This window comes from Ambystoma mexicanum, chromosome 9, assembly GCF_040938575.1.
Source record: "Ambystoma mexicanum isolate Mex_15411 chromosome 9, UKY_AmexF1_1, whole genome shotgun sequence".
In the NCBI taxonomy this organism is placed as follows: domain Eukaryota; kingdom Metazoa; phylum Chordata; class Amphibia; order Caudata; family Ambystomatidae; genus Ambystoma; species Ambystoma mexicanum.
In genome coordinates this window covers 660,615,722-660,630,240 of record NC_090931.1, presented here as the reverse complement: position 1 = coordinate 660,630,240, position 14,519 = coordinate 660,615,722, and the positions used below count along the sequence as shown (strand labels likewise).

Here is a 14,519-nt window from a genome sequence, read left to right as displayed (position 1 = left end):
CCGCTCTGCTCTCCAGGTTGCCAATCCTTTGTGTCAGGGCATGCAAATCGGCCTTATGAGTGGCGCAATCTGCTGTATTCGGGCCAACTTCTTTTTCAAGGGACTCCGTGCGCTCCGCCAGGGCCCTGACATCTTGTCGTAGCAGATTAACGTCCTCCTGGACCGCCCCAACCTTGCGGTCCAGTGCAGTCTTTAGTTCAGTAACGGCCAGTTCCAGCTTTGATTCCCAGGCCGCCCTCAGTTCCACAATCGCCGCCAGGATTTCTTGGTTGGTGCACGAGGACGTCGTGCCACTCCCAGCCAGCGCATCCTTACTTTTGGTAGTGTCCTGGCTCGGGGGAGTTTTAGTGAAATCGTCTAAGGTAGGCTGTTTCACCTTCGGCCGCACCGGCCTGTTCGACATGACTCAGGAAATCGATCGGTTGCTAAAGTAGCAAGTTTGTGTACAGTGCACCTTCACAGCCAGGCCATCGTTCAACTCGCTCCTATTCGAGTCCCGGGCCCTGGTCGGCCATTTTGAGTCGCCCTTTGTTCGCGGGGTCTTTTAACTCGTAGCCACCGATCTCCGTCGCCGTTGATCCCATTCTCTCCAGAAGTTCACAATGCGTGGCCAATACCTTCACACACCATCATGTGTATCGTCGGTGGTCAGCGATCCGTCGTACCGCACATATTTGCCCGGATCGTTGCAGGATCTCGGGAGCTCCTCCAGAACGCGTCCTCCTACATGGCTCTCGTAGCCACGCCCGAAGACCTCAAAAAGATGTCTGAAAGGAATGCTTCAGGGCTGTACCTCTTGTTGACCAACCAGCTGGCCGAGATCCCACCAAGTTGGAGTTTGTAGCTGCACACAATCTAAGCAGCACGTGTCTGCAGTAGAAGGCTATATCAACATAAAGGTAGAATCGCCCAGTTTTGTGAGTATCCTGACCCATGAGTAGAAGGTACCGACAAGACCCAGAAGGAGTAGACTTGGCATGAAAAGAAAGAGGAACTGGCAACCCAGAAGGGTACTGGGTGGTCCATACGCTCTCTAGGGGAGGTTGTCTCTGGACCCTTATGGCTTGTACAGCCCTCCAAGGAGTTCTCTGTAGGGCATTTCTCGGAAATGCCTCCTTCTCCTTGGCCTTGAAAATGCGAGGGGAGTCTTCGTAACAGAGGCTCCATGTTTTTCCTATGGCCGATCCTTGTGGGACTGTGGCTTTAGGTAACCACAAAACAAAAATGGGAGCATCGAGAACCCTCGATCATCAGGGGGTGGAAGTAAAAAAGTAAAAGGGAAGAAGCCTTCCTTGGATGGGACCTAGTTTGGGCACTTTAGAACAAGACAGATTTACGTATAAGAATTCACCAGCACCTGTGGGTCACCTCCAGTGGAACAGATGCTTGCGCAAACACCCCTTCTGCAATCGGGCTGATGGGAACTAATCAATGAGTAGTCCTACCTTTTTGCTAAGACTTTTACTTGCCTTTTTGCCTCATTGTGTGAAAGCCCACGAACTGATTTGAAGGCCTGCACCTCAAGGTGTTGACATATCAAAGCAAGAGTACCTTTTGATGCTAGACATCACCGCGCTATGGGTGGTACTTGTGGGGGACCAAAGTAAAAGACATGAAAATACATTAAGGAACATATTTCTAAAATCATTGACCTCCGTCTTTAGTGGTAGCCCCTGGAAAAGGTGGATAGACTGTAGCATTTGGGAGTGGGGGGATGGGAGTGAGACAGAGAGACAGACACACCAGGCACAGTGAGACTTATTCTTGCAGTTGGGGCTGTTGGTATATTCTGGGTTCAGAAGTTGCATTCTTTACCCTTATAAAATCTATGGCTTTATAAAGCCATGAAGAGAGTAACGTTTAATAATGTATTGTACATTTATGATCTATAGGTACTTTGAGGTGCTTAAAACCAGACTTATCCAGTTTGTTCTCCTTTATAATTTGAGTTGCCTTAAACCATGTTAGATGAAGTGTGCCTACTGAAGTAGTTAATTTGCAATTACGTAAACCAGTTTCACATGATGCTGTACCAAAGTGCAACCACAGTGACTGAGGTTCAGTTACGGGCTTGATCCCATCAAGGTTTGGGCCTCTACCAGTTCTGCTTGTACGCTTACTACTTTTAAATGTTTCCTGCCTGAAGTGAGTACTTGTCTAGGGAGAGCTAGACTTGGAAAACGTCTGCACACACTTACAAATGAACAGCCTTATGGCAATTCTATTAATTGACAACTCACTAGGACTTGACAAGAATAGACTACCTAGAAAAACTGTCTATAGCTGTGCAAACCTGTCCATTGCAATCTATTATGAAACTTTCAGTGAGTTGTGCTTAGCTCTTCAGATCTTCTGCCATGCTACTGATGAAACATGGGGCTGTGCACAATATTTTCTCACCTACTGTATGCTAAACAGTTAGAAAGTCGTTTTTGTTTTAGAAGGGCTTTCGCATTACGGACTCATTTTTTTTGGAGCATTGTGTTGATCTTTTTAAAATATATTCTTCTTTGTCCTTCTTGAAAATCTATTCCCTTCAATCGATTCTGAAGAGAGTTAGTCTGTCGATTTGTTTTTTCATTACCTTTGACTACTCCAACTAAAGATTAATGGCTCTGGCACTGCAAAGTTGTTTTGCATCTATTTAAAAAAAATGCTTTAATCTTTCAGGCATTCTATAGTACATTAAGGCGTGCTGTCACATGACTTACCTGCATCACTGGTATGTCATTGTTTTTCATCAGAAGCTTTGCTCACCTATTCACGTAGAGGAACTATTGTCTGGAAAATATGGTTCCATTCTTTACCTGAAAAGCAATAAATTCCTTTATTTGAGCATACAGACCTCGCAACATTGACCAATAGCTTTCTCGTTTCAGATTCTGAATTCCATCACAGAAGAAGTACTGGATCACATGGGAACTTTCCGGAGTCCTATGGATCAGCTGGACTTCATCATCAAAGCATTCAGACAAGGTCAATCAAAAAGTGTGTGCGCAGAGTGAAATTTAGGGGCGGGCCAAGGGTTGTTATAGCAGGCAGGTGCAACATGCAATAGTCTTTAACACAAGTTTGATGCACTATTTCATAAAAATAGATCCTTAAATCCTATATTTTAACTAACATTTTGGTCACTTCAAACTCATGGATTCATAGGATTAATGCAGGCTAGTCAGTAAGATAATTCAGTGAAGTAATTCATCTTCTAAAGAGATATGTCCACCCACGCTCCCATTCGTCCAAGGTAAACGAAACAAAAAACCTGGGCTTTTGAGATGGATAATAATAAAACGTGTATGCAGGATCTAGTGAAGATGCGCTTTGTAGTGAGTTAATTGCCTTATAGATCGAGTTAGGGGTAATTCTCCTGGGATTATGTATCAACCTTATCCCAAGAGATAATGAACCCTCAGAGATCTATGAGGCTATTGCTCATAGCATTAATAGCAATATTGGTTTTGGATTTGTGATGGTGAAATAAAACCAGTTAGTTCAATAGTGAGTGTTAGGAAAGATTTCATATTTGTATGTAATTTTCACTCCATGTGTCACCCCCAAACTTTTTGCTGCTGTTTTAACACCATTGACTGACTTTGCCAGAGAAGCACAGCCCTAAAATGCAGTCCTCTGGGCTTTTGCTCACTTTTTATGGGGAAACTGACATGCCCTTAAGACAGTCAGTACTGGGAGACTTTGTTTCCCTTGGTCCTTTCCTCATGTTGCAGCTATTGTGCAACGTGTAACAAGTGTGTGCAATGTAACTTACCTTACAGCGCACTTGGGTCTCTAGTCATTTCAAAAGGCCCTAGAAACTTTTGCTGGACTTTTCATGAACCGTGCAGATGTGTCATGGACAGGACTGGTGGCAGCTATTGTTTTCATATATTTTTAACCCTTTCTTGCAATGTTAACTGCGTTTACCGCATTTGGCACAAATAGGTGGCCTGTCTCCAAAATGGCGATGCCATGACATCCTTTGTCCAGTCCTTTGGCCATCTTACCCCTTCACCTTCCCCAGGTCGAGTCAACCCGGGTCAGTCCTTATGTGGTCATGCACTTTCCCGCGAAACCCAATGCTTTTGTGAGCTTCAGCGTGCCTTGTGTGTGTGCCTCCAGGATGTGGGCTGGGATGTCTGTTCCCAATACACATCCTGGGTGCCAGAGAGTCTGGAGTGTCCTGAATGCCTGGGACCACCGTGGTCCATGATTGGTCCACATATGGAGTGAGTGTTTGTGAGCATATCTCCCATTGGGTACTCTCCGTTTTGGCGCACAGGGAACTTTGGATAAGAGGAGGCTGAAAACACCACTACCATGTCGATCTCCTGAGTTCACACCGAACAAAAGAAAGGAGCCAAGTATCCTGCAACAAGAAGCCGAGTCAAGGAACCGCCGGTGACCCACTGGAAGGTTTGGCACCTTGAGCCTGCTGTCGTCCCGTGGGACCCCTCTGCATCTGATCGTCCTAGAAGGTCTTCGACCCATTGGAATAGTGGAATCAACTATTCTCGGCACCTTCACCAAATCCTGCAAGTAAGCCTCTTCGGAAGTGTCCCTGGGCCAACCAGTGGGCTGACCAGCTTACGTGGGACATTTGCTCTGTCACTGCTGCCGTTTCGGGGAGGGCCTCTAAACTTGGTATACTGCTAGCTCTGTGTCCACGGCACCCTCACACCAAATTTCGTACACTTGGCGTTCCCAGGTCTGAAGTGAGAGGAGTGCACCCGGACCGGAGTAAACGCGGTTACCGTGTTGCCCTGCTGTGGCAACGACCTGTGCAAGTTCTCTGCATTTGTGACCCCCTTACCCCCGAAGCCTTCTTCAGTGGAATTGGGCTGATTCCTCCACCCGGATCGGAGAAATTGCCACTGTCCCATTTGGCAGTCCTCGTTGCATCTCGGGAACTACACAGTGTCGAGACGTCCTGATTGTCGCATTCGAACCTGCCAGCGAAGTGGACTGTACTGGCGAAGTTTGGGGTCTGCCTGCGTTGGGGACCGGTGAGTAGTCCTTACACCAACCGGAGGCCCCTAGCGCAGGAGCCCACTTTTACGCACAAAGTGGCCCCTGATATGGCCCCTTTCCACAGCTATTGCGAAATGGCGACTCCATCCCGCACTCTCAAACTGCCTCTGTCTTCAAGTGGTGGTCCTGCTTGAATAGTGAGAAATTGTTCTTCATCTCCTTGTCCACCTTCCTGAACTGCTAGAGACCCTTGAAGAGACCCTATTTTGTCCATTGGAACAAGCTCGTGCATGTACTATTGAGCATAAGGCTCCTCTCTTCGTAGGGCTTGGACTGCCTCTTAGTTAGGTGTATTCTTGATGTTGAACTGGGTCTAAAGATTACTTGAACTGCCTGTTTTCCTCCCCATCTAGGTGGTCTACATATTTCGTGCTTGTAACCCCTTAGATACCATTGGTCTTGTATATATATTGTATTGATTGTGATGTATTGGTTTAATCTAGTGTTACTGTGATTCTTTTCTATGGTCTATGTTACAAAGGCCTTGTAATAAATGTGTCTATATTTTTAATATAACACCTGTCTGGAGTAATTTGTAAGCGTCCTTGCTTTGTGTGCTAATTGAGGTCTTTCAGTCACCCTCACCCCTCTTGAGACTTAGTTTTGACCGCTTGCCATAGCTACCCTGATTGGTCTGGCTTGTCCAGAGGTTACCCTGTTCCAAGAAACTAGGTTGGCATTCTGAACCTCTGCCCCTCCAGGTCAGAGTTCAGAAATCCTTCTTAACAGTGATTAAAGTAAATTAACAAACCGTGTTACTAAATGAAGTGTGGTTTTATTTTGTAGCATTTAATTAACATGATTGTCTGGTTGAAACAGAACTGTTTTAACACGAGCATGCAGGGTATGATGCAAAAGTAAACTGTTTCTCTATACACATTCTGCCCGTTTAGCTTTGACTTTACTTTGGATGCTGCCTGTCATGATAAAGTACGGTGAAAATAAAATACTAGAAGAAAGGGTGTCTTGTTGAAAGAAATCTTGCTGGGAAAGTGCATTGTTATTTCGGATGGATTGTGTCCTCCAACGTATTCCACATCTTTGCCTTGTAATGTCCACAGCTGTGCACTTTGGAAACTTTTTCAGCAGAGGGCGTCCTGCGTCGATGTCCCATAGACTCAGTTCAGTTTTTTCCGAGAAAGTGTTGCTTCGTGAAACTTGGCACGCCTCGTTGAGATGTCTTTTTCTTCGACCCCTCCGACTCCGCAGTCTGGCCGGGACTGCAAGTCAAAAATGTCGATCACCGACCTGCATCGCATTTGTTTGTGGTGCTTGGGCAAGTCTCACAACACCAACGACTGTTCAAAATGCCAGTCGCTGACTGCCAAGGCGTTGCGGGAGCGTAAGGGGAAGCTCCAGGTAGGTAGGAGCTCTAAGCCTAGTAAGTCTCAAAAATCTAAATCGTCCAAGGGGGTTTCCATCGACTCCTCGAGGGGTGACTCTTCGCGTTGGGAGGTGGCCCGGGGATCTCGGTCCCGGAGTGGTTCCCGCCATTCTTCTTCCTCGTCCAGGCACTCTAGGAAGCGCCGTCACCGGTCACCTTCCCCGTTATCCTCGGAGGATGGTTCCTCGAGGAAAGTGGCATGCCCGATGAAGTCCTCGATTCCGAAGGAATGGGCTGCCTTTAAGTATCAGATGTTAGCGATATTTCAATCGCAAGGCACGGTTCCGGTCGTGCCTTCTAACGAGGCCGGCAAGGAACGGTCTAGTACTGCGGCTCGCACGCCTTCAGGCTCGGGTCTGTGACACGACTCGCACCGGGAACCTTCGAGGTCCTGTTCGGACAAGGCTCAGGAAAGTCGCCAGAGACGTGCCTCCAGGTCTCGGTCCTCGTCTCCAGCGAGACCACTGTAACCTGCTGGAAGGCTCCATCCTCTAGGTTGGCGCTGTGTCCGTCCGACTCGGAAGTCGATGCTTTGCCGTCTTATCAGCCCACGGCGCCGTCGGCGCGGAAGCCTTCGGCGCTCACAAAGTTGAGGTTGTCAACGCTCTCGATGTCGAAGCCTTTGGCGCCCTCTACACCTTCGGGTATTTTTGTCCACAATTTGCCATTGGAGTGCTCGGATCTTGTGGATCCTCCTAGGAAGGCTACTGTGAAGTCTGTGAGGCCAGTTTTGGACTCCAGGCCCTCTTCTGTCCCCAGGCCAGGGTTTCAACTCCCTCTGGATGACATTTATGAAGAGGAAGAAAGGTCTGATTTTGAGGACTGTGGTGAACTTGATGGGGCTCCTGTTTTTTCTGGAAACAGTCAATTGGAGGAGTTGAGGCAAACCCTTCATGATGCCAGTGGGTTGGACACTTCTCCGGAAGTGGAATTTGGTAGGCCTGAGCCTGGGGCTCATGCTGAGTCTTCATACAGGAGGCTTATGGCTAGGGTCTCGGAGTATCTGGGCTGGTCCAGTCCTCCTGAAGACTTTGTACAGGATGATCTAATGGACATCTTAGATCAAGGTCCACCCTCTGACCCGGTGTTACCGTTTCATCTCGCCTTACAGAAAAGGGTGTCAGCTGCTTGGCAGTCCCCGGAATCTCTTCCGGCTGTTAATAAATCTTTGACAAAAAAGTACTGCCCTTCCGTTAGCGACCCCAGCTATTTATCCACTCACCCCACTCCCGAGAGTTTGGTGGTTCAGGCGGCTACGGCCACCTCGAGGCAGGCGGCGTACCTTACCATCCCTCCTGATAGGGACGACAAGCGCTTCGACGGTAGGGCTGGAAGGTATTTTCTGCAGGGAGCATGGCATTGAAATCGGCCAACTCCGCTTGTGCCTTGGCAAGTGGCTCACACACTCTGTGGAACTGTGTTTCCTTAGTGGCTGACCATATTCAAGAGGGGGAAGAAAGGGATGGGTTCCTTACTCTCGTGCAAGACAGCAAGGATGCCATGTGCGAATCCCTTCAGTCAGGTTTGGATACGGCTGACAGTGTTAGCCGTTCCATGGCTGTGAGCACCGTTATACGCAGATTTGCATGGTTGACGAAGTCGGCTTTTGCTCCGGATGTGCAGGCCAGTCTTCTGAACATGCCCTTTGATGGCGCACATTTTATTGGCAGCAAGGCTGACGAGAGCTTTTAGAGGTTGCAGACCTTGAAAGCTGCGGTTAAATCTTTAAGCGCAGTTGTGCGTCAACCTCTTGCCTTTTCGTCCTAGGGGACAGCAGTGGAGGGAAGGTTCTTTTCGTTACTACTCCTCCTTTGGTAGAACGAGAGGAGCCGCCAGTCAAAGGGGCCAGCGAAAAAGTACCCATGGTGGTCGTGGAAATAGAGGTGTCAAAGCCGTTCGGGCAATTGCCTATTTGCCTTCAGGCACTTCCGCAGCCGCTTCTAAACAATCATGAGGCCATGTCCCATGGTTCGCCGGTTGGGGCAGACTGTCAACATCTCGAAGAGTGGTGAGTCATTACTTCAGATGCGTGGGTTCTGGATATCATAGCCCACGACTACTGCCTTCCCTTTCTTCAGGGGCCTCACAACAATCCACCGGGGAAACTGTCTTTGAAGCTTCCGGATCCGCTCCTTGCGCAGGAAATCTTAACCCTGCTGGAGAAAGGCGCTATAGAACTGGTGCATGTAGCGGAGAGGAACAAGGGATGGTATTCCCCTTATTTTTTGATTCCGAAAAAAGACGGGGGCTTGAGACCCATCATGGACTTGCGTTAGTTGAACAAACTTCTCAGGAAGGACAAGTTCAAGATGGTTACTCTTAAGTCCTCCTGGCCCTTCAACTTCAGGATTGGTTGGTGTCTCGGGACCTACAGGATGCTTACTTTCATGTGCTGATTCATCCCAAGCACAGAAAGTACCTGAGGTTTCCGGCTGGCGACTCGCTCTTTCAGTTTCGGGTCCTACCGAAATTGATTGACCTCCGCCTGAGGGTCTTCACCAAGCTAATGGTGGTGGTGGCAGCGTACCTCAGATGAGAGGGGATTCACATCTACCCCTACCTGGACGACTGGCTGATCCGGGCGTGCTCTCCCAAGCAAGCGTTGGATCACCTTGGTCTCACCTGCCGCACCTTCCACAGGCTGGGCTTCTCCTTGAGTTTCAAGAAGTTGGATCTGACACCTTTCCAACAGCTCCAATACATCGGGCTGTATTAGACATGTCCTTGGGGAAGTGCTTGCTTCCCAAGGTGAGGGCTCATCACATTGTGCAGATGGTGGACAATTTTCAACATGCCCAGAGTCTCCCGGCTTTATAATTCTTAAGGTTGCTCGGCCTCATGGCATCCTCCATTTTTGTGGTGCCGGAGGCCAAGCTGCGGATGAGATCCCTGCAAATGGGTCCTCAAGATGCAGTGGTCACAGTTCTGCAGCAAGATGTCGGATCCCATTCAGATTCCACGCTCGGTCTCCCAGGATCTTCTGTGGTGGGCCAACAAAGGGAACCTGATGAGGAGGGGAACCGTTTTGGCAACCGTGGCCAGAGGTGACACTAGTGACGGATGATTCCCTCAGAGGATGGGGCGCTCATGCCAGCGGTCGTTGGTCTCCAAACTCCACATCAACCTGTTAGAGCTGAGGGCCATCAGGCTAGCCCTGAAGGCTTTTCTGCCGGCAGTACGGGGGAAGAGTGTCCTGAACATGACGGACAACACAGTGGCCATGCATTACCTCAACAAAAAAAGGGGGGGTAGAGTCACTCCCGTTGTGCAGAGAGGCAGCTCTGGTTCTGGGCCATCCAGCAGGGGATTTCAATCTCGGCAGTTCATCTGGCCGGAGACGACAATGCGGCGGCGGATGCTCTAAGCAGACAGAGCACGATCTCTCACGAGTGGGAGTTGGCTCAGGAAGTCCTTCTGGAGATCTTCACCCTTTGGGGAACCCCGCAAGTGGATCTCTTCGCAACCAGTGTCAACCGGAAGTGCGACAGATTCTGCTCAAGGGAATTTCCTCCGATAGGAGCCTTAGATGTGTTGGTCGTGGATTGGTCATTCCCACTGCTGTACGCAATTCCTCCAGTCCCCGTCATTCCTCAGGTGTTGCAGAGTTTACAGAGGTTCGGTTCGCACATGATCCTCATTGCTCCAGATTGGGCCAGGAGAGTGGGGTACCCGGACCCTCTAGAAATGTCCATCTGCCCTCCACTCAGTCTTCCCTACCGAGAGGGGATCTGCTCTCGCGAGAGCAGGGTCATGTTCTCCATCCAGAGGTCAAGACTCTCAACCGCCACGCTTGGTATCTGAAAGGTTGAGGTATAAGGATTGGAACCGCCCAGGATGACGTGATGGAGGTGTTGCTTTCGGCCAGGCGGCCTGCCACAAAATCTCTGGACCGTTGCTGTTGGCGTAAATTCTGTGACTGGTGCTGAGGTCACAATGTTGATCCTTTTCAGTGCTCCATTCCTATGGTTTTGTCTTTCTTACTTACTTTGGCCCACCATTAAGGGTTACCTGGTGGTGCTGTCTATCTTTAAGCGCTTGTCTGAAAAATGTTCTTAAGATTCCTTTCATTTCACATCTTCTTAAAGGACTGACTAATGTGATCCTGCCGTCCCCTTTCCAGTTGCTGGTTTGGGTTTTAAATTTGGTTTTGAAATTTAATTTCTCATGGGAGCTCCTTTTGAACCTTTGCACTCTTGTCCTTTGAGATTGTTGTCCTTCAAGGCTGTGTTATTGGTTGCAGTTACTTCAGCTCGCAGAGTGAGTACATTGCAGGCACTGTCCTCTAAGCCACCCTTTACTGTGTTCCACAAGGACAGGGTTGTACTGCGGGTACGTCCTTCCTTTCTACCTACGGTAGTATCTGAATTTCATTTGCGTCAGAAGGTGGTTCTTCCATCTTTCTACCCTCCTCATCCTGTTAAAGAAGAGGAGCGGCTACACTGTTGGACCCTAGGAGAGCTCTGAGCTTTTACATTTCTAGGATGTCCAGGGTCAGAGTGGACGATCAACTCTTTGTGGGATATGCTGGACACCGATTGGGCCAAGCTGTTACCAAACAGACCTTATCCAGGTGGATTATCCTCACCATTACGGCGTGTTACCGATTGGTGGGTAAGGACCCTCCTGAAGGGTTGCAAACTCATTCCACTAGGGGCGTGGCTACTTCCACCGCCCTCCAGCGGGAGATTCCTATTAGGAATATTTGTGATGCAGCCACATGGGCATCAATCCGCACCTTTGTTAAACATTACTCCCTGGATACAATCCATGGTCAGGATATGGCCTTTGGAAAGGTGGTTCTTTATTCTGATTGGGTACTCTAAATTCTTTTCCCTCCTCCATTTACTGGTTCTGCTTTGGGAGTCTGTCAAAGATGTGGAATACGTTGGAGGACATAATCCATTCGAAGAACAAGTTACTTACAAGCTGGTAACGTTCTTTCGACTGGATGTTCCACCAACGTATTCCACATTGCCCTCCCAGCCTGCCCCTCTGGAGAATTTCCTATGCGATTGCAGCTTGCGTTTCCGCAAAGCTATGTGCAGTCTAGCAGGCATGAGACTGGTGCCACATGTTCTGAGGGAAAAAACTTAAACTGAGGCTATGGGCGCCGTGCGTCCTATTTATAACATCCGGTGACGTCGCCCTCGACGGAGGCCTTCGAGGGACAACGACTCACCGTCATCGACACAGGACGCCCTCAGCTGAAAAATGTTCCAAAGTGCACAGCTGTGGACATTACATGTCAAAGATGTGGAATACATTGGAGGAACATCCAGTCGAAAGAACGCTACCAGTTGGTAAGTAACTTGTTCTTCTTGATTGTAGACCAATCAAGAAACAGTTTCTACTTCTCCTGGCACAAAGCCCAGAAAAGGGCCAGCTGCAGAGTGTTCAGGCGCTGCAGAAGTGCTCATTTCAAAAGACTCTGGCTGGCCCCTTTTGCATTGAAACTGCAAGTACCAGAAGGCCCTAGGAAAGGTCAGTGTGAGGTGTTGGAGTGGTCCTACAAGGGTTACGACAAGATCCTTGTACAATCAAAAGTCTCTGATGCATTGCCAAAAGAAAGCTAGGGGAAGGGAATCCATGCTCTTTGGAAAGATTGTGAACATTGGGGAATAAGGCTAGTGTGAACCCGACAGAGGGATGCTGAAGGAAAGCTAGGGAAAGGAAACCCACACTTTCTGATGAGTTGAGGCAGACCATGAACAGTGTTGGAAACTTATGAACTGTGGTGTAAAGATGGCTATGTGAACCTGATGGAGGGATGCCAAAAGGAAAGCCAATACGTGTGAATCTTGCATTGCGATAATGTAAAGTGAACTGTATATTTGTCAACGTGAACCCGGTTGCGGGATGCCTGTGAGTTGGGGTGAAGATGAATACACTTGTGAACACTGTGTCGACGAGAGGAAACCCGGCCGAGGATTGTCCACAGTGGGAAGTTACAAACTGCATTTGAAAGGCCCTAGTGAACCCGACATAGGGAGGCCCAAGTTGCAAGAAGGTTCTGAGCCCGGCAGAGGAAGATCCAAGGAGCGTACAGCAATCGCCCACGGTACAAGATTATCCTGGGAACCCACCTTTTCCAAATGTAGCAATATGTTACCATGGAATAGATCCAGGCCCCCTCTTGGTCAATATAATTTGTAAAATTGTGTTCATTCAGCTTTTGCTGAACTCCAAATGCAGAACCATTGATAAATTGATCAATAGGCTGAAGAATAAAGACATCAGTTAAAAAGTCGAGGCACAATTCTAAATAGGCATCATAATTTGAAACCGACCATGGCAATTCAAGCAACATTTTAATAAAATAGGTTTCTACCACTTTTAAATCTGAGAAGTTTGAACACTTAATGAATTGCCATATTTGGCAGCAGAGGCTGCTTTACTGTTATAAACTTTCAAGATAACGTTCAACGTTTGGGTCTTGAACATCTTCCTAAATTGAGTTACCACGCCTAGTGCTTGTTTGAATCTGATTACTTGCTTGCACATATGGTGCTCGCTGGTTAGTTTAGTACAAAAGCGAATGCCTAAATAATCGAATTTGTGGACTTATGGAATTACTTTGTTACTATAAATAGTAGGAAACTATATTTGCCTATCAGGTTGGCAAACCACAATTGCAAACCCATAACTGCACATTTCACTGTAATGACCTGTAAATCCAGATCCTGCATGAATGCGGAATATGCTGTAATCAAACTTTGTAGCTCATGAGGGATGCAGGCAATTAATGGTTTATCACAGGCGTAACGAATTACAAAATAACAATTTTGCAAAAGCAGTGGGAGCTGCTGGTTCATATTATGTTGCAGTGAGCCTGTAACATGACATCTGTGCATCGTGGCGCATTCAGAGCATCACTTTTGACTGCTTTCATTAATTAATACTGTGAAAGAAATTAAACAATTTAGAAAGATTATACACAACACCCCAGGCTCTCTTTTACGTATCGATTGCGTTATTGTGGAAATGTGGATTCCAAGAACTCCATTACAAACCGAACAGATTTTTGCATCTTCAAAAGTTACTCCATTCAGTCAGTAGCATTCCATTTTAGAAGTCATATCTGCCAACTCAGTCAGATCCCAGGCCCCTTCTGTTGCTTTACAGAGACATGTTCACATTGGTGTGATCTGTAAACCAGGCACATAGTCCACCCTTGTGTGCCTTTTCTGAACACTGATATGAATGCAGCAGCTCCAGGGGCTGGGGTATAATTATTTGTACACAATGAACCCAAGAACATGATTTCTTGATCCACTTGAGCTGTCGATGTGGCTACCCACCATCGGCTCAATTCTCCTCTGGTTGGAAATAAAGGAGGCTAGCAATAAGACTAACCGTAAGCAACAGGTTTGTTTTTACTCACTTTAACGGTCTTGTTACGTCAAACTGGATGTTAATAAAGAAAGGGGTGAGATATGAGGAATGCACCAGTGGTGGGGCCATGGGTTCTGACAGGAACATACTGTACATGTATCATTGGTCTAATTTAAAATGATTTAAATTGATTGAATGCAATAAACATAATTTCTGTAATACTTTAGCCAGTAATAGAAATGTCAAACTTCTAGCCAGGCATAAAATAGTCACTCTCCCCATTAGTTATCCATATGGACACAGTACACCATTTCTTACTTGCCAAGAGTCTATTACTGACCAATGGTGCGTGAAAATGTTAGGGCCTCCATTAGTTTGGTTTCTCAAACACTCCAATAGGTTGCATTGTCCACATCCGGTGCCCATGGGAAATGTTTATACGGAGGAGTACATAAGTCACTCAAAAGGGTTGTAACTTAGGTTTTTTAACATTTGACAAACAATACAAATAGAAACATTAACTTTTAGGCCTCTTTTACTATGCTAAATAGTCTTGTCATAGAGCTGTCTTGCACAAGTTGTGTTCTATGCTTTGGTTAGTTCCGTTATGAGGAAATTATTAGACTGGATAGAGCTTGCAATGAACTTTACTTGAAATATGCTACCTTCAAATGTCTGTCCATACATTTCAACATGGTTTTCAATGCTAATTCTGTTAATTGTTTTTAAAGATAAGATTGTAGAGTATTTCAGACAGCAACGCGTTGGTAACAAAATC

The 14,519-nt window shown here is 47.2% G+C and overlaps 1 protein-coding gene across 2 annotated transcripts in view; it reads left to right on the top strand.

Moving 5' to 3' along the window:
- ORC2 (origin recognition complex subunit 2) overlaps positions 1 to 14,519 on the top strand; it is a 369,154-nt gene that overhangs the window by 269,738 nt on the left and 84,897 nt on the right. The window contains exon 12 of one of the 2 annotated variants that reach the window (XM_069615439.1): positions 2,880 to 2,976. In XM_069615439.1, coding sequence (XP_069471540.1) covers positions 2,880 to 2,976 — 97 coding nt within the window. Of the gene's footprint in view, positions 1 to 2,879; positions 2,989 to 14,519 lie in introns of both variants that reach the window. The other variant, XM_069615438.1, reaches the window with a different exon arrangement.